Source organism: Diplotaxodon limnothrissa, linkage group LG22, assembly GCF_057381915.1.
Source record: "Diplotaxodon limnothrissa isolate DT_005_m linkage group LG22, D_limnothrissa_male_GT1.1, whole genome shotgun sequence".
In the NCBI taxonomy this organism is placed as follows: domain Eukaryota; kingdom Metazoa; phylum Chordata; class Actinopteri; order Cichliformes; family Cichlidae; genus Diplotaxodon; species Diplotaxodon limnothrissa.
The window spans coordinates 8,776,980-8,797,317 of record NC_140616.1 but is presented as its reverse complement, the minus strand read 5'-3'; the positions used below and the strand labels follow the sequence as shown (position 1 = coordinate 8,797,317).

The following is a 20,338-nucleotide window of genomic DNA, read 5'->3' as shown; positions in this document are numbered from 1 at the left end:
AAAATTTCCCCGAAAAGCCTTCAGTTGATTAAAACCCTGCAGTTAGGGTACTAAGAGGATAAAGTTCATGTTGCTCCCATATTAGCTTCTCTTCACTGGCTCATTGTTAAAACCAGAACTGAATTTACGTGCAGTTGTCACACAGTGTGTTGCTAGCTAAAGGTCCAGCTCCTGTATTTCACAGGGAGAGAAGGGAAAGAGAGCAAACTTCACTCAGAGATGGAGAAAGATAAGAAAGACAGGAAGAAGAGTGCTTGATAAACTTGAAATTTAAAGTTTACATTAAGTCCTCCTGTTTTTAAATCTGATATTGGCTCTGTACATTACGTATTTTTCATTCGTGAAACATGCTGCAAAACAAACCGGGGACTGTAAATTTGACTTGAATTTAATAGAAAGGTCCATTCTGTTTTTTAAATTTAGCATTAAAGTGATGCATAAAGTGAGTATAGCATTACTTACTCACTTAAGGCAGGTTACAAAACAAGGCTTTGCCTGCAGTCCTGGAGTATGAGCTGATAACAGCTGATCTCAGTGCTAGCCCACAGCAGAGCTATCAGTTGACAGTCTTTGAACATTTTGTAGGCACATTTTCTTTAAGCTGATTTACCCTGCTTCTAGTTGATTCTGCCTCTGCAAGCTGCTTCACAACCCACCTCTTCGTTTCAGTGCTGTGCCTGACTGAATGAGCGTCATCCTTGTTATCGCTGATGTCTGTTCTGTTGTGTACCGAGCTTTCACCCCTGCCTTATGCTTTCCATATATTCACATGGAAAAGATGGATGTCCCCAAATACAATAATACCACAATAATGTAGATGGAAATCTTCCTTTGTGTAAAGTGATACTGGCTGAATTTTAATCTAACAAACTTTCTTCCTTTATCTCACATTTCAAATGTATAGCCATAGTGTATTAAATTATTTAAAAAATATATAGCTTGTTGAATATTTAGATAAACCACATTGCAGGTAGATATGAAATGTGGTTGAAAGCTTCAGACACAAGTGTGAAAGTGCTGTCAAACTACTGTCTACTACCTAACCTTTTCATTGATACCAATTATCTCTATAAATGTAACCTTTTTAGCTCTGCCTCCTGGCGTTTCATCCAATCAGTGTGTCCTGCTTGGCAAACCACATATTTTTGATCCTAAATTGAGCAAAGCATTAGTTCGAACAAGCCGTGAAATCTGCCTCAGCTGTAAACTCGCCAGATGAGCTGCTCTCAGAGCCGCTCCACAGTAGCTGATCGTCCAGTTGATATTGAACTGATATTTAAGATAAGCTTCAGAGTGGACTATTTTATCTGCTTTAACCTGCCGTCAGTTGCTGGACATCTATAAGCAACTTGGCAACCCATCCCCAGCCCAGCTCTTCCTTTCCATGCTGTCTCTGACTCATTAAATGCATGTGTCATCTCTGATGCTTGCTCTGCTTTGAATGGCTGGTTTGCTGCTGTTTCTGCTGCCTCCTGTTTTCCATGTATGAAAGAGCAGGAAGATGCAGTGACCACGCCTTATGCTTTCCACGTATCCTCTCGAAAGGGTGGAGAGGTTCCAGAACAGAACCATGTTGCTGAATATAAATTAATAACAATTTGGCTGAAGCAGATCTGACTGAATTGTGTGTTTCTGTTTGACCCAAACTCTGAGCTCATTGTAAATACATTCATCTGGTTCATTTACAAAGGAAACAAAACAGAAACGTCCAACATGTTTGGGTCTTTAGCTGCTCTGGTTCTCCTTGAGCTTTGAATCTAGCCGTCTTTACGGCCTCGTGGACTGATGCTTATGGGTGTGCTCCCTTGTTTTTGATGAGGGTTTCCCTGCGTCTGGCACCAGCATCAGATTCCTGGGCAATCCTACCATGGAAACACCCTTGAGCCAGGCTTCCACAACACTGCCCCCCCTCCACTTCCCTCCATCCGTCCACCTCTTTATCCAAGCTGCTTCTTTGCCACCAGCTCTCAGTTCATTAACTCTATGAGCTGCGATCTCCCTGTGGATCAAACTGGTTCTTCTTTACAGCTGCTCCCTGTATAAACACACAGATAAATAGAAACAGTAGACTAGTAGAGACGTCATTACTCTCTGGGGTGAAACGGCATCACTGATATAATAAGATACTAACTAATAAGGCCAAGGACTAAAGGCTCAAATCTGCATATTTAAAAAAAATATACAACTCATCTCTGTTTTCAAATCTTCATGTAGAACATGTACGCTCTGGAAAAGTTATAGACTTTTATTGTTTTTTTACTCGTGCCAAAGCGGAGCTCTGAGAAACCATTTAACAATCAAACTCATAAATCCGGAGTGGTGGATTTTGTTGCCATAAAGGGCTTAAGCATTTATTTTTACCGATGGACAATTTTCCTGCAAATCTTCCAATAAAGCGCTCTCACAAAGCTGCGGTAACAGAACATGCGGACGCTGACAGATGCAAATATTCCTGAGAGTTGTGTTTTTGCATCCGTCCTGTACTTGCAAGTGAATACGTCTGTGTGTGTGTGTGTGTTTTAGTCAGAGTTTCCCCTGCAATTATAGCCGGGATGAGTGACCCTGCCTTGAGATGCCAACTTGCTAAAAAAAAATCAATTTGTTTTGGTTTTTGTTTTAATGTCCGATGGATTTTTTTCCCCTCTTGCGGTAAATAATGAAAACCTTCTGGAGTGCGAACGTGACAAGAGAGGGTGACCTTGAGACCTCGTGTTTTTTGTGCATGTGCAGTTTCATGTTTTTGAGTTTGTTTTTGTTGCTGCCCGTGACTCACGCTCATGAAGGAAATCCCTGTTTTCCCATAGAGACCTGCACACTCTGTCACCTGCTCTTTAACACACAGTCTGAAAACACAAACTGGCTTTGCTTTATCTTGCCTGCATGTCCCGCCTTTAGCAGAAATGGCCAAGATAACATCGGTTCAGCTGCCACTCGTGACTACAGCCAATCAGTCATAAGAGATTACTGTATGGCTTTGGTGCTGCAGACATCAGCCTGTAATCTAAACCTAACTCGATCTCACCTTGCTTTCATTTGCAAAATTACTGCCCAGGAGATGCTTTCTGTGATAAGTCGCAGCCACTCCATGTGGGAAATTAGGCCCTGCTGTCCTCTAGTCACCTCTTTGTGTTGATTAGTACTGGAAGACTTCATTTGTTGTCAGCAGGAGTATAAACTGTACCTTGGTTATTTAAAAAATAGATATGCACCGATAAAAGTAGACACATTATGTTCCGTTTATGCTGTTGTAGTGTGGATGCTTATGTTAAACGTGGGCAAACGTAGACATATTGGAGTCAGCGTATGTACTAATAATCCCTGTGAAACAAGGCTTTGGGTTTCAGGCCGCTCTAAAAGCTTAGGCTCAGACAGATTTTTCTACTCTTGGCTCTGGATGATGTCAAAGAGAGCGGATATCTCTAATGTGGTTTTGTCAGAAGCTCCACCCGCCTGTGCTCAAAACTTCTGTTTATGAAGGGCTGCTAATCAGAAGACTGGATACCCTTAAAAAGAAAGCTATCTTTAAGGGCGATGATCTGAGGCTCTGCGCCGAAGCCCAGCTAAAGATAAACAAGGATTATTCCGAGCTGCGACTCAAAGAAAATGGAGCTAGAAGTGAGCATCGCAGGTCCAATATAAGGTTACAAAATGTGACAAGTTTGTTGTTAAGTTATAAGATGTTTCATAACCTTACCTCATAACCTCATAACCAGCCAGGATCTTTCTCTCTCTCTCTCTCTTAAACCTTCATGTTTAATCCCAACCAGTCATTGGAGATACGCCCTCGATGAGCTTGCTGAACATTTCTTCCTCTTAACCCTTTATTGGCCAAGGGACCATATGTGCTACCCTATTGCATCTGAACAATGAAAAAGAAAATAGAAAAAAGTTATTAAAGTTAAACATAAGTTCTCCAATAGCATGTTAGGGTTGAGTATTTGAATTTGAATGAGAACTGCTGTTGCTTGGGATCCAGCGATGTGGAGAGTTACGCCCCTTTATGACCAAGTTCTAAGTTTTGTTGTAGTCTTGTTTTTGTTGTTGCTGTTTTTGTTTTGGTTTAAGAAGCTGGTTTGATTTCATTCTCCCAACTGTTTTTTTTTTTATCTGTTTTAATCATGCTTGGACTATATGACTAACATGATAAACAAACCTCTCAGACCCACTTACTAGTTTCCAGCTGCATCACATGGTCTTCATTTAGTAAATGGTGTTGACTAATGAAGCTAAAAAAGGATCTTCTTGGGGTTTTTTCTGTCTACAGTATTAGATTTTAGCGAGGCCTGCTGCGTCACCTGGATGCTGACATTTCCCCCCCAAATTTGATGATAACTGTATAGTTCAGAAAGCGTCCATTTGAAACGATAACAACTGGACTGTTTCACAACTGCAGTTATCTGAAAATAATGCACACCGTTGATTACTTTCACCGGGTCCCTCCTTTTATTTGCTGGAGTATTTTTAATCAAGTGTGGTTCTGCACAGTGTTTCCCTTCAATGATTGATAATAGCGAGAGATCCTGGAGGAAATCCTTTCAGAGGAAAAACCCCAAATGAAAAGAGCACTTTCACATCTGGCCTGGTATTCTGGAGAGCTGCCTGGTCGGCTGCAATCAGCATCGCTGCGAATAACAATTTCCCTGATCCATCAAACCTACAGCTATGTTTTCCTTGAACCATCTTCCTCACCCGTCGCTCTTTCTGTGAGCCGACGAGTTGGAGCTCCGAGCAGGTAGAAAAGCCGAGCTTTCCTCGTCTGACGGGAACACCCAAACAATTTTGTCTAATCGTTCTTGGTCAGAGCAGCAAGTAAGACGAGCTGAAAATTGAACTTGACCGCGCTGCGTTGCTGTGAGATGGTTTCTAAAATTACCGGTAGAAAACTGCAGACAGCCCTCCTTCTTTAAACTAATGAGAGCTGTGAGCGAGATGACAGTAGCGTAATGACAGTAATGTACCTTGGGGTGAATGAGTTTGTTTTAACTTGCACGCTCTGTTAGCTGTGCTATCTTTTGAGCGGTGGTTTGGTTTGGAGGGAGGGTTCCTTTGCTTTGGTGGTGCGCATGGTCGGCGCACTTCACTTTCATTAGATTAACAGAACAATGGCTGTTCAGCGGTTTGGCTGCTTCGGACACTTTTGAGAACAATGGCTATTTTTCATAAACAAATCAATTACAGTCACATAAACAGATGAGATGATGTTTTCATAAATTATAGGGTATGATTTCTTGAAAAAGAAAGAAAAAGACAGCTTTTTTGAGAAACTCCAGAGATTGATTTCTCTATGAAACGGGTGACGTTGTGTAGTGGCAGGCGCCGCTGTAGCTTTAAGTGGTGTTCTTGAGGGCTGGATGTCAGTATCTGCTGCCATTTATCAGATTTGAGCTGGCCTCAGTTTGCAAGCAGCTTCCAAAATCCAAATGTTTTCAGGGTGGTAAGGAAGAGGTCTCAGTCGTCAGTCAGAGGACAAGGGAACTCTTTCAGTGTGCCACATGGACTTGGGTAGAGCATATGTTTATATTTACTGTACGTTATGAGGGCTTGGGCACATGCCACCCCGCTGTTTCACTCTGGGCACCAGAGTTTTACTCCACCCAGCCTCAATTAAGACACACAAGGAGCTGTTTGAATCTCTTGCTAAACACAACATGACAAATAACTGTATTGTATATTGTTTGATCCCCCTCGGCTGCCATGACTCTTTGCAGCACACCACCGCTGTGTCATTGACTGCTCTGTGTTATGTCTGCTCTGAGAAAGTAATGATTTGTGTAGACCGTTGCTAACAAAATGTGAATTGTTCGACTTCTGAGAGGCTGGGACGGTGCCAAGGCCGGTGGAGCTTGGGCGTTGTGAGAGCTGGGGAGGGGTGCTGGGTTTATATGGTCGAGGTGGTTTTAGGCTGAGTTGTTTAACTTAGATAATATTGGATATCATCCAGCACAGTGGGCCAGAGAGTTAGAAACCAAATTGTGCTCGCTGAAATTTGGTGGGAGGGGAGCTGGAGAGAAACTGCTGGCGAAGTTTTTCATTGGATCGGTGCAGGCTTTGCGCAGATGTTGCCCTATAACTCTGGAACATTCTGTGGTTATCAATTACATTCTGTGGTTATCAATTATCCGGTACAGTCTTTTCAAACAAAGGCATCCCACGCATTCAACTTTTCAAAGCTCTTTCTCTCTCTTTTTTTTTTTTTTTTTTAGCTCTTGAGAAGTTTCCTGGCAGTAGGTAGCTGGGCACCGAGAACAAATTGCTCAATTCAAATTTTCTATCTCTGTGATGATGTGAAAAATGATGTGCGTGAGTCAGAGAGAGCGAAGGCAAAAGCAGACGGGGAGAAACAGACAGAGACGTTGAGGGAGATCTAAAAAACATGTTCATCTCCTGTGGATTGACAATGACTGGAAAGGCTTCCCTTCTGGAGAGCTTCCCGAAGTGAGGAGACAGAGTGGGGTTGAGAAAACAGACAAACGCGCAGATTTTAGTGTTAGTCACGTTAACTATTTTTAAAGTTTGTCAGCGCTGCTTACGTAAAGATATTCTTTTCACTGAGAACTTCCTGTATGACGAGCTGTTTTTCTTCTCTTTTCTGTTTATAGGGAGGTTTCTTTGCCATATTGTTTATAAATCTTATGTTTGAATCATAATACCACACACCAGTCTGTGTGTGTGTGTGTGTGTATGCACTTCCCATAACTCTACACCTTGCATCTGTACCAGATTATCTTGAAGCTTTCAGAATGCTGTTTACATTTATTAACTCTCAGATTTCATTTTGTTTTTAGAATGAAAGTAGACCATTTATGCTTCCCTTCATTTCTCTCATACCTGTATCTTTACAGTGACGAATGCTCCTACTGAACATATCCAAAGTTGAATAATTAATTAACTATATGTAGAAGCAATCCCCTCGAGGCAAAAGCTAAGGCTTCGTTTCAGACAGTCTTTCTTACTTTTGGATCTTTATGATGTCAGTAGCACACAGCTCGGGCTGTGAGCACAGTGGCCCCACCCACAACTCTTTTGAGGGGCAACCAATCAGAAGAAAGTTATTTTAAAGGTAACAAGTGTTGTTTCAGACAGAGGATGAGCTGAGGGGAGGCCCAGTTGGAGATGATTGATGATTATTTTGAACTGTGAATCATGCAAAGCATCTCTAGTAGAGTCCAAGAAGAGAAATGTGGAGCCAGACATGAACATAATGAGCATCCACAGAGAGAGTGAAAAATTTAGGTAACGAAAAATTTATTGTCATAAGCTGTCACTTTTTTCTCAGAAGTTTCATACTGTTCCTGTCAGTAAGTTATAAATATTTCACGTAGGAGGTTGTCGTATATTCCCCTTCTGTCTTCCTCTCATACCTTCATGTTTCATCTAGAACGGTCACGAGGATGAAGATTTGAATGATGAAGTAGTTGTTTTTTTTTCATTTTGTTTTTTGTATAAGTGCTTACTTATACTAATTATTGTATTGTGGGCTTTCTTTCTATGATAATGTAATATTTACACTGGGTTTTTAAAGTACTAAAGAGACCGTGTAGGGAAAATTTACTTGAAATGGAATTAAAATATTTTACCAGTGAAAAAAGACAAACATACAACAAGTAATAGCAAGGTTTTATGATATATGTTGAGTTGCACGCAACAAGGTTGCACGAAGAGACGTATTAAGTGTCATCTGGAAGACAAGTCGAACCTGTTGATGTATCTGCAGCATTCACAGGCTGCGTTGCATTGTTTCCTTTTTTCTTTTCTGGTTTGCAGCTCGTCAGAAATGTTCTTTCCATCCCTTTGAAGTCATTTCAACCACTTACATTTACATGTGTATATTGACTGTAGCATAAACATTATGCATTATTAAGCACTGTGTGGCTAATGGCAGCAGAAACCATGTCAGATGTTTGATATTTAGCAGAAATAATAAGTGATCTTTTAAATGTCTAACAGAGCAGGTTTAAAAAGAAAACTTTGCTCTAATAGCTCAGAATAGCTCAGCCCCAGTTCCACATTCTTACTTACAGCAGGTGCACTGAAAAATTGACTAAATTAGTACAAGCAGAGCCTGTATTGTAAAAACAGTATTTGAGACAGGCTTCTGATTGTTGAAGAGTTTGAAAATATGTCTCCAGAAGTGACAGCTCAGCTCTCAGTTGAGCCCCTCTCAGGTTTCCCTCGAGTTATTACTAAAGTGACAGCACACTCTATCTCAGCCTTTTTTGTTGGTTTTTCTTGGATGATAGTCCGTCTGTTTCATATGAAGGAGTTCTGTGGAAACATTTGGTAAAAAAAAAAAAAAAGACTTTTATTTTGTGTTTAGAGTTAAAGTTGAAATAATGAGCGTAAACTTGACACTCGAAGATTCAAATCGTCTGAGAGGAATTTGTAGCCCTATTACTCATTCGAAACGAATGTTATCGCTTCTTCCTGGAGAGCAGCAACCCTGAAACTCTAATGCTAAGTGTCAGGCATGTGCAGCAGCTATAAGAAAAATGAAAGTGAGATCAAACAGAGCAGAGAGAGGTCTCTGGCTCTCCAGTCAGTGCCAAGCTGCACCTCCTCCATCTGTGCCACCTTACAACTCCCGTCTACTCAAACACCGAGCGTCCCGTCCGTCTCCACTGAGCTGTCTGCTCCATTCAAACGCTCCACTTGTCAAACTGCAGGCATCATGTTGAGCGACACTGAGTCAATTTTCTTCAAAAAAAATTTGGCCATGGCTGACTTTTTCTTTCTTTTAAAGTAAAGTTTTCAATTTCACAGCCCTTTAATGTCAATTTAGAGCCTTGTTAATGAGTCAGGGGTCTAAAGAAATCACAGCGGTTTCCCTCTGTCTAATAAATTGGTTGAAAATTATAGTTTTACTCACACCTCATTGGGCAAAATGACAAATCAAACCCGAGCTTTTTTTAGCAGGCCTGTGTTTCCAGCAGTTCACATGATGCCTCGTTTTATTGCCTGATGGGAAAACCTTTTTTATTGTGGCAGCTAAACAGAAGAAAACGCACATTACCAGAAAAGAAGAGAAAAAAGTACCAGTACCGTTTAGCAATCATTATATGGGGATAGCGGAAAGATTCCTATGAGAACAGAAGAAATGAGAGGTTTGAAAGTCGAGGCGAGTTGTCAGTTTCCAGCCGCGCATTAACGAGCCAACCAGCTGCTCGAGCATGTTGGGATTCCACACAGCGATGAAGTCAAGCTTTCTCTCATCCACCAAAGATGTCGCTCATCTCTTTGGTATGACTGCTTTTCTTTTTTTTTTTCAGGATTGCATCAGATTTCTCTCTGTGCGATTTTGTTGTCTCGAAGTCTGTCCCCGGTTTGTTAGACCGAGGATATGAGCTCATGAGCCGTGGGTCAGACAGTGTGACGTTCGTGATATCCTCCGCTCTCCGGAGCTGTTTTATACATCACTGATGTAACCGATAATAATAACAACACTCATTGCATTTCTTCATTTCTGCTGGGAGCCAAGTAGGTGGGTTATTTTCTGAACCGTCGTTGCTAAGTCTTTCTCTCTTTCCTGTCCTTTCTTTTAGACGGTCACCACATCTGGGAGACTGAGGCCAAGGTTGAGAGAGACGCCTCGAAGCCTGTAAGTGATACATGTGACACAGTGATTGTGACAAAGCTGATCTCATTTCAGGATTAAAGCGCTGTGTAAAGAGCAGCTGTTCCCAATCATTTATCTGAACTCGATGCCAAAATGTTTAGTCTTCGCATCTGAAAAACAATCTAACGTCTAAATTAAGAGAGCCGAGAGCGACTGGAGCCCCACTCAGTGTGATGAAGAACAACCTGCCTTAGCAACAACAACGCATTTGTTTGTTTTTTATTGAATCACAAATCTGCTGTAAACTTATACATAATTAGATGGGAAGTTCAAGAAGTCTTTAAAATTTGTAAACTATTCTAGTCATTCATCTACTAGCTTAGCATAAACCTGTAAGGAAAGGCAAAATAACCCAACCCCTTAGCTAATACTACAAAAAGAATGTGTGTTCATTATTCAACTGTTATACTTTTTATATCTGATCTCTTATTTATTTACAAGAAATATTTTACAGGGCTGGAAGAAACTAAGAGGGCACTTACCAAACACTTCCTGTCTCTGTACTGGACACACTTTTGCCTTCACAACTGCCTTAATTCCTCAGTTTTTCATAGCATAGATTCAACAAGGGGCTGAAAACATTCCTCATATATTTTTGGTCCATAATGACACGACAGCATCGCACAGTTCCTGCACATTCACGACATGAATCTGTTGTTCCACCACTTATCAAGGTTGCTCTATTGGATTGAGATCTGGTGACTGTGGAGGCAATTTGAGTGCAGTAAACTCAATGTCATGTTCAAGACACCAGTTTGAGATTATTTGAGTTTTGTGACATGGTTTGTTATCCTGCTCAAAGCAGGCATCAGAAGTTGGATACACTGTGGTCGTAAAAAGACTGACAAGGCCACTAACAATGTTCAGGTGTTTATGTGACACTCCTGAAGTGTGTCGAGAAAACATCCCCCACATCATTACACCAGCCTGATGATTGTTACCAGACAGGATGGATCCATGCTTTCATGTTGTGATGAGTCCGTGTGAAGTGCAGCCTTGGCTTCCTATTCTTAGCTGACAGGAGTGGCAGCCGGTGTGGTCTTCTTCTGCTGTAGCCCATCTGCTGCAAGGTTTCACATTCAGAGATGATCTTCTGCTTACTTTGGTTGTAACAAGTGGTTATTTGAGTTACTTTTGCCTTCCTGAGATCTCAAAGCAGTCTGGCAGTTCTCCTCTGACTTCTGGCATTAACCAGAAGGCATTTTTTCACCCAGAGAACTGCTGCTCATCAGATATTGTCTGGTTTTCAAGCCATTCTCTGCACTAGATGCAGTAGATCAGCAGTTTCTCAAATGGCAGCAACAATGATGCGATTGAGAGTCACTTAAATCATCTCAGCAGATCACCTTGACCATGTCTACATGTCTATTTGTGCTGATGGTATGTGATTGGTTGATTACACATTTACATTAACAAGCAACCAAACAGGTGTACCTAATGAAATGCCTAATGAAGTATCAATACCAGCATTGCCTTTTGTTCTGAATCAGTAAACTGTGACTGTAACAACAGCGCTGATTTCCTCAACCCAGGACAGAAGCTTCAGTGTTGTGTTTGAAATGTGTGGAAAAGGTGTTCAAAAGTTCAGCCCTCCACCTGTGGGGGTTTGAGCCTGGCAGTGTATCCTGTCTTGCGCTCAGACAGCTGAGGGAAAGACAGAGCCAGAGACGTGGTGGGAGTCTGGGAGATAGACGAGGGGATTAGAGCGTGTATAAATGTGAAGCTCTGCACCTGCTCCCAGTGTCTTCCCTCTGCAAAACACAGACACACACTCACTTAGAGTGGCTGCTGGGGCACATCTGTCTGCTTGAATAGACAAAGGGCCTCCCTCTCTCCGTCCCTCCCCACTCAGTCCAGTCTGCTGGATTGGTCCCATTTCAAACACTGATGCTGCTTTGGCCAAGTTTAATCTCAGGCCAAACAACGAATCCAGAATACGTCACCTGAACAGACTGATCTGCCCCAATGAGCGCAGATCTGGGAAGACGAGGGATGATTATGTTTTCTTTTTAAGAATTACTTATAATTAGATACAGATTTCTCATATATACCTAGATAGATGGTCTTGACGCACTCACTTAGGGAGTCCAAAAATGCTCCTCTATGCTCAATTTGTCACATTTTTTTCCTTCCCACTGTTTGCATGATAGGAACCAGTTTTATTATATTAAACCTCCCAGACCTTGTTTTGAGATTTTCTTTTGCTTTTTGTGTTTGTTTTAACTCAATTTGCAATTTTATGATGTAACACACAAAATGCAGGCATAAAACTTTCAGAAATATTTGAATGACTTCAATTACATGTGACACCAGTGGAATCCTGCAAATACAGCTGCCTAACCGGGACACAGTTTACACAGTCCAAATGAGGAACCCTTTCCTGAAATTTAATTGCTATTTCTCTGAAGGGCCGATGGATTTCAGGGAGTAAGAAAAGTAGAAAAGCCTCATCTGGCTCCACTTAGCTTTACAGTGGTAGTGATTTAATATAACGTGTGTCAGCTCTCACCTGTACATGTCAGGCCCGGCCGTCCTCCGAAGCTCAGTTTTGCAGACGGATGACTTCCTCCCTGACTACTGAGCAGCGCCTCCAACACACTCGGTCATATATATTCCCACACACATTCACAGAAACACACACATGGGGCTCATGTGTCCACAGGCTGAACCCAGGAGTGTGGTCACTTCTGGCCTTCACTCTCAGCAGGAAGTTCTGCTGGGGAAATAAACTATCTGGACACTCCCAGGTTCAATTTATTCACTTTGACTGAGTTATTCATTGTGCAAACAACCAGAGTTCCCTCTAACCTTACTTCATGGCCTCTTTGTGGCTTTCGGATGACAACCAGATTTTTACATTGTATCTGCCGCCCCTTAAATTTAAGCTACAATATAGTGGAAGGGACTGCAGCCTGGATTTTGTGTTCCCCTTTCCCCCTTCTAATGGCCATCAGGGGGTGACACACATGTTGCCAAAATAATCAGATTGTGTAGCTGTCAGGGTTTACCTGTGATTGTCAAATTGGCACAGACGGGCATGTAGTGTTCTCAGTTTCTTTGTCACAACTACCTCTTCAATATGACAAACAAGAGAAGTAAAGCCACAGTGACGACTTCCCCCTTTTATATGTACTAATTAAGAAGTTTAAGTGCAAATGCAAAGCTATAAGCTAATTAAATGGATATTTAAATAGATGGTGTGTTTTTAATGACAGAACTTGTTCTGTGTTGCAGAATTCGCTTCTTGTTGAAATCCCTCCCTACCGAAACCAAAGACTGTCCACTCCCGTCCACGTGAACTTCTACATCTGCAATGGCAAGAGGAAAAGAAGCCAGTACCAGCGCTTCACCTACGTCCCTGCCACCGGTAAACTTGTCTTTATAGTCTGCAATTTATAGGTTTGGTCATCGCTGTCCTTCATAAAATGTTAAACTCCTTTCATATGTTTGCTGTTACAGTGAGTCCATAGTGTGGTGGCTTACACATTTTTTTAGCCATACAAAAAGTTCTCTGGTTCAATTTCAGGGGGAGCTCCAAATCCCTGTAGGCTCGTCAGAGCCAAATCAAGCTACCTACATATACTCTTACAGTGAGGGATGCTCACTGCTCATAAAACGATGCTCATAAAAATGGCTAAAGTTCAAAATAGTCTGTCAGTCTATGTTCACTCTTAGCCAGAAGCTTTGTTTCAAGTTGCCTTTTTCTACTCCTGAATCTGGTTGTGAGCACACAAGCCCCACCCACCTGCTGTCAATGTTTAGAGGAGCAGCCAATCAGAAGAAAATCACTTAAAACATTTATCTCAAAGCTTTTCCGGACCCTTTTTACTAACAATAAAAAGTGTGAGCACCACAGCATTAGAAAAAATGTCAATTTTTTTTGATTCATTAAACATCTTTTTTGTAGTGGCTCTATACCTCACAAATGAGGTCCAAATCATGAGAACTACCATCTTAAAGGGAGGGGGAAGGGATCTAAAGCAACTTGTTTTAGCCTGAACATGAACTCTGGATGAATTTATTTTGAATCAGCAAAATATTCTCTGTGAATGGACATTAGCATAGTGGATCCACTTTATGTTGTAACTTCTTTTTCAGCAAATTTTGATGTGATGAAGCTGCAAAAAAAGGGAAAATATAGTGTGAATAAGGTAAAAACTGTCTTCAGATATATGTTAAGCTGGGGGTCAATAGTATCACTCACCATTTAGTCTTGTTCATGTTTTAATAATTAAAAAAAAACAGCTGCTTTCATTATCATTTAGTGTAGAGTTGAGTTTTTGATAATTTAACAAAACAGTCCCGTCAGCTTGAAACCCAAATAGTCAAACCATTTTGGTCACAAAGTAAAATAAAATATACATATATAACCCTCCATTAATCTCCAGACTTTTGGTTAATTTTTTGTTTTTGACTTTTTTGTCACCATGCCAGCCCCTCACTACTCTCAGTCTGCTCTTTTCCTTCCACATCACAGACTAATTAGAAACATTTTCGCTGGGATTTTACTTCTGAAGACGAGAACAAACAGTTTGTATTCCCCCCTTGTCTGGTGGTTTTCTAGGGAGGAACAAAGCAACGCTATTATTCCTCCATTGTAAAAAGAAATCCATAAAATCTGTTCTTTTCCATACCTGTTGCTGCATGAATGCTGAGGCAACTGGACACACGAGGGTGGGGAAAGGGGCATGGGAAAAACATGTTATTTGAATAGAGAGCCTTTTGCCAAGCTAAATATAAACATTGACCCACCAACTGAAATGTAAAAACCACTGCTAATTGCACTCCAGGCTTGGAGTGAAAATCCAGTGGGTGGTTCAAAGCTGCGATTCAGCTGAACTGGCCCGGCCCTGTACGTGGGCGACGGATTGCCCCGCCGTGAAAGTGGAGCATTGTCCTCGGGCTGCAGAGTGTAAGGGAGTGGACAGACTGTGGGACAGCAAGTGTGGTCAGTGTCTCCTAGAAGGTGAAAGCTTTTAAGGCAGCAAGCCAGCAGGCTGAACAATATAATCTGCCAGTCTTCTAGAAAGGGAGAAAATCATTGAGAAAGTTTAAACAAATGGACAGACTGAGTAAAAACACAGCTGGAAAAAATGATCAAGGCCTCAGTTCCTCAATGAGATGTCTGGACAGAATGCAGTCATTTCCCAATCTTTTCAGCCTGATGGTTAATTGAAAATAATACAAAGACAACCTTTCAGATGTTGAGGCTCAATTGTTTTATTGTTTGCTAAAAAAAATACTCGTTTTGAATTTGATTACAGCAATTTGTTTAAGAAAAGGAGGACTGAGGGAGGTCTTTGCTGCACTTTTGAAAGTAAAAGTTCCCCATTTTTCCTAAATATGGGATTTTCGCCTCAGGTGTTTTCTTTGTCATTGTTTTTTGTTTCATAAAGTGCCAAATGCCAAACTAGGACTGGATGAGCACCAGTTTGGTACCCGCACTCTTTTGCTATGGAGTTGTGCCATTGTAACGTGAGCAGGCTGACAGTTAAATGATGTAGCATTAATGAAGCCTTCACAGACGTGCGAGTAAGATGGACCCCCGATGTCATCACTGATCCTTGAAGGGTATTGTGTCAGTGTTTTCCAAAAACAACCTAAGATTTTGAAGTTTTCCCCTTCACCCAAGTTAATCTAAAAAGAGAAGGCAGCAGCATTTATGGGTTTTTTTTATATCTGTTCTTCACATCTGACCTGACGATCACAACCATTCACTATTTGGCGTTGTTTTCAGCATCGTCTTTGACTGAAATCTGGAGTTTTCTACAGATTCTTTGGATCATTTGATGTTAGTATGAACGCAGATGATGAAAGGTTTAGATTGAAAAGCTTATTCTCATGTAGTCTTTCACAGTATCTATATTTTGAAAAGCAGTTTTTACACATCGCTAACATGTTGTGGGCTGTGTAGAGCTTTTTTTAGCATTACAACCCTTTTCCAGTCTTTTGTCGTCCTCCAACATTTTTAAATGCATTGCTGACGTCAAATTCAAAATGCGTGTGATTTTTTTTTTCAATCACATTTCTAAATTTGATGCGTTTAAGCGAAATAATCAATTAAAGAAATCTGTAAATCGTTTTGTTCCGCTCTGATTTACGCCTCAGGTTCTTTGCTTCTGTTTTGAAGAAATCACATCTGTACCTTTTTCTCTTTTTTTCATCAACAGCAGGTGTTTCAACAGCTCACACAAAAACAACAGATTTATTTTGGGACACGTAGTACACATGGTTGATCTTCTCACTCCGGAAACCCAAGGGCAGGCTCTCTTTTCTGGCAAAACAAACTATTTGCACTTCTTCTGCACCCTTCCTTGCACATGCATGCATCTACCCTCCACAAGCAGGCAGACACACTTCCTCCAAACAGACCCAAAATAGGGGTGCGTTTGCTATTTTAGTCGTGCGGTTTGTGTAACTATCTCATTGCAGTTCCTCTTTTACAGTTGTTGACAGGCGAGGCTTCACCATGCATGACACGTCCTAGTTTCACTCCTTTTAATCTAATTAGCCTTTTTATTTAGCTCGGGAACTCCCTCTAAGATTAAAAATATCTTTTTAAAGAGACATCCCCGAGAAAGATGCAGAATTACATAAAATCAGTAGACAGTCGGCAAATCAAACAAGCGTGACAAGAACAAGAAGAATAAAGCATGGGTTATTAAGTATTTCAGCTTCTATTTCAAGCACATGCTTCATATTATGATCTAAAATATGCTCGGCAGAAAAAAAGTAGAAGAAATAGATCCAGTTTGATGATGCAGTGATGCAGTTCAGGGTCAAAGCTGTGCTGTCGTGTGCTTGTAACCGCACTGAAACGCTTGTTATATAAGATTGATGTGGTGTCATTGGCTGCAGCTGATTGATGGCCCGCATTTTGAAACTTTGTGTCCAATATGTTTCGCTGTGAAATCTGGACGGATGGCCAAGATGACAGCGACTGAAAACAAGACGTGGCTCATTTGAACTCAGCGTTGGTCCTCCGCAATCCTCCGACAACCCAAAGACCCAATTTCATGTGTTTGCGTTCAGTTAAACTCTTGCTTTGTCTCGGTGAGGAGGCAGTAATTTTCTTTGAAATTACTGAACCCTGCTGAGCACGAAGCTGCTGTTGCTGCTGCAACATATATCATATCGCACATGTACTGTAGTGGATATTAGCACCAGAACAGGATCCAAAGAAAACAGGGCTTTTATTATAGAAGCAGCCAGATTTTTCTCGTGTTGATGACTCATCCCTTTTTTTACTTCTTTTTTCTACTTTTGTGAATGTTTTCTGTTGGGTGGGGGAGCTCAGGCCCTAACACAGAGACTCATTGATGAGAGTGTTTGTTTGGCAGTGTGTATCCTAGCCACAAACCCACTCACTAACTCACTCGCTCACTCACACTTGCAGGATGGTTGGAATATGTGTTTACTCATTTAGCTTTTCCTTCTGTTTTCCTTCAGTTCCAACAATAAAGACGGAGCCTCGCGATGACTATGATGCTCCTCTGATGTGCACCCAACATGGCCCTGGCTTGTCCTTACTCCCAAAGCCATATTACCCCTCACAAGTCATGGCCCCGATGATGACCTCTGACCTCAGGCCATGTGTTGTTGGCGGGCCTTATTCAGCCAGCCAGCAGAAACTTGCAGCCAAGCCCTCCTCCTCCTCACCTCCGAGCACCAGCCCTAAACAGCACGATCTCCCACCCTCACCCTTCTCAAAATGCCTCCCTGCGAGCCCGGCCGTCCAACAGCCGGGCTCGCAGTCCCCGATCCCGCACGTCTCTATCATTCAGGAGACTCCCGGGCGCTACCAGCCACCCAACCTCTACTCGCCCAGCAGCTGCTCCTCCTCCCCAACCTCGCAGGCCTCCAGCCCGACTGACGCCCCCTTTTCTCCAACCCACTGCATGACACCAGCGCAGCCGGTGAGCGGCAGCACAAGCCCAGCCGCTCAGCAGCACCCCAAAGTGCCAGAGAGGGCTCGCTCTTCCCTGCAGGAGGATGGCAGTCCCTCGCCACTGGCTGTCAACATCAAACAAGAACCACAAGAGCTGGACCAGATGTACCTTGATGATGGTGAGACTTTTTTTACTTTTACAAGACAGAATTTAAATACTTCTAATCCACTGCATGGAAAAAATTATAGAGCGAAATCCCCATCGAGCCCCCTAATTGATGAAACAATATGGTTTTTATTACCCTCCAGCACAAAACGACCGTACTATATCTCCAGGCACTGATAGCATTTTTGATTATCATATGACTCACTTATCACTTTTGCCAGGAAATTTTTGGCCATCAAATCACAACTTAGAAGTTTTTCCTCTTTTTTTTGTGTGGAAATCCTCTGACTCATAGTCATTTAAAAGAACAGTTAAACATTTGTGGAAAATGTTTGTTTGCTTTGTTGCTGAGACTTAAGAGATAAGATTGATCTCATTTGTCTTTGGTAAATACAAAGTCATAGCAAGTGGAGGATTTAGGGTTTTATCATAGTAAGGAGAGGGGAAGCGTGGGAAACTACTAGCATGGAAACCTGGAAGCACAAAATCCTCCAAGCACATCTAAAGTGCACTGACTACACCTTCTTTGTCTTATAGGTTGTTGAAATAAAACATTTGAGCTTCAGTAATAAAACTTATAGTGTAGCGCTACACCCAAGATCCAGAATGTGTTTCAAAAAATGACTGGTAGTCTCTGTGTGTTAATTAGAGCTTTTCAGACTCAGATCTACATGCCTAAGATGCATGCAGTCAAAAATATGTGGCACAACCAGCAACATGTGTGTGTGTGTACTCGTTTAGCTTTGCTTTTATTCTATTACCGGTAGCTTAAGCTACAGTCGCACTAGCAAAAACAGTGGTTGAAACCGCAACGCGATCAAAATTATAGTGACCATGTGCAATCAACTTGTAATGGCCCTGCTTGAAGTGGTCAGGGATGGGGAACTGGTCTGTGATGACTCCCAGTCAGTTTCACTCTTCAAAGCAGCATTGGTGTATCAGAACAGCGATAAAATGGGGATAAATTGGCAATAAGGCGGTGACAGTCTGCTTCAATCATTTTTTTAATTAACAGGGTCAAGTTGGCACTTACATGCAATCTGTTTACAGTTAACTGTGGTAAATCTCAAATCTGTTGCAACACTGCCGAGGTGGACTCAACAACAGTGGGCTGAGCAGAATCTGATGATGTGAAGACTCCACCGACACACTCCACCGTATCAGGGAATAGCTTAATAAAGCTGTTCCCTAATACTTTAAGTGTCGTGGAGTCTTCATGTCATCAGATCTTTGTCTTCTCCATGCATCTTGGAAGTAGGTGAAGTTTTGCCAGAAACATTTGTTGCAGACTGAGCAGAATCCACACATCAGGCATGACTCTCAGTAACAACTTGGGCCTGATCCAAATGAGGCACATTTATAAACTTGTAAACAAACAGATGCTGTAAGTAAATTTCATTAATGACCAGCACTCTACCAGCAGCTCAGGGAGTGAATGTTGTACTCGCTGTAAGCGCAGGTTTTACTCATGTTTCTCTCTCTGACAAGAGTGAGGCTGAAGAATGAATGTTTATGATATAAGGGTGAAATCTTCTGTTAGAAATTGTTGGCGGCTATGTGAGGTCCTGAGAACTGAGACTCAGGTGGAGCGTGGGATTTATCCAGAGATAAGGTGCTTTATTACAAAGCTTTAATATGTTACGCATACATTTGCTGGTTATGCATCTGCTACTGTCGCTCCTGTCACTGGCCGATGGAGAGGAGCAGCCACACCCTTGAATGAAAAGCTCAACCCTAACCTCACCGCCGCATCACTCACATTTAGAGCAACTTAAAACACGTTACATGTTACGAGTGATTTTCACATATTTGTTAGGTCTAAAAGTCAGAAAGTCTGCTGCTGATTTCAGTAAATAGAACAAGATGCCTCCTTTCCTGTACAGGGTAAACAGAAACAAATCCCTCATCAAAGCAAACTGGTTTCTGAGGAATTTTCTCAGTGTAATATTTCGTAAACTGGCAGCATTTTGTGCTGTTGCATTTTGACATTATTTCAAATTAAATGTTTAGGTTAAGGGGCAGTAGATAGGAGGTTTCATTCAGCTTTTAACTTTGAGTTTTTGAAGAGGAAACTGTGAGATTGGGAATATTAATATTAATTTAACGAACTTAGCACACTGTAACATTCTGACAATATTCTAACAGATCAATTAATAACTGAGTTCTTTCTGACATTTGTAATACCGCCTATCAAGTAAAGTAAGATAAAGAAACACGAACGCTGCTGTGTGTGCGGGTCTCAGTGTGGAAACCTCCTCTGTTCAGTATAAAAAGGAAAACCAGATGTATCCTTGTTCCTGCCTCCTTCCAATGCTCCGTTAAGTTCAGCTCAGTTACTGCAGAGCAGGAATACGTGTGCCTCGGCTCTAAACACTCCGAGTCAGCACTGAGTAAAGAGTTTTGGAGCTGCGCCCACAACTTTGAACCATCCAGCCGTGCCAATTACGTACTTGTTCTGATAACATCTCTGTCTTTTATTCCAAATAAATAACCACCGGTAACTCTCACACACATATCGGGGGCAAAATAAAGCCTTCTTTTCAGTGTTAAATTTAGCACAATTTACAGTAAATTTTCCACCACAAACCTCAGTAACTTAGGCTTGTGTGATTCCTTACTCTGTGTCCTCACTTGGAGAAATAAATGACTGAGCAGAGCAGCTTCTCACAGC

The 20,338-nt window shown here is 41.6% G+C and overlaps 1 protein-coding gene across 1 annotated transcript in view; it reads left to right on the top strand.

Annotated features, from left to right (window-relative positions):
- The window catches only part of nfatc1 (nuclear factor of activated T cells 1), a 49,748-nt gene that overhangs the window by 14,396 nt on the left and 15,014 nt on the right, over nucleotides 1-20,338 (top strand). The window contains exons 7-9 of the mRNA XM_085347035.1: nucleotides 9,540-9,595; nucleotides 12,848-12,980; nucleotides 17,063-17,680. Of these exons, the coding sequence (XP_085203161.1) occupies nucleotides 9,540-9,595; nucleotides 12,848-12,980; nucleotides 17,063-17,680 (807 nt within the window). The remainder of the gene's footprint in view (nucleotides 1-9,539; nucleotides 9,596-12,847; nucleotides 12,981-17,062; nucleotides 17,681-20,338) is intronic.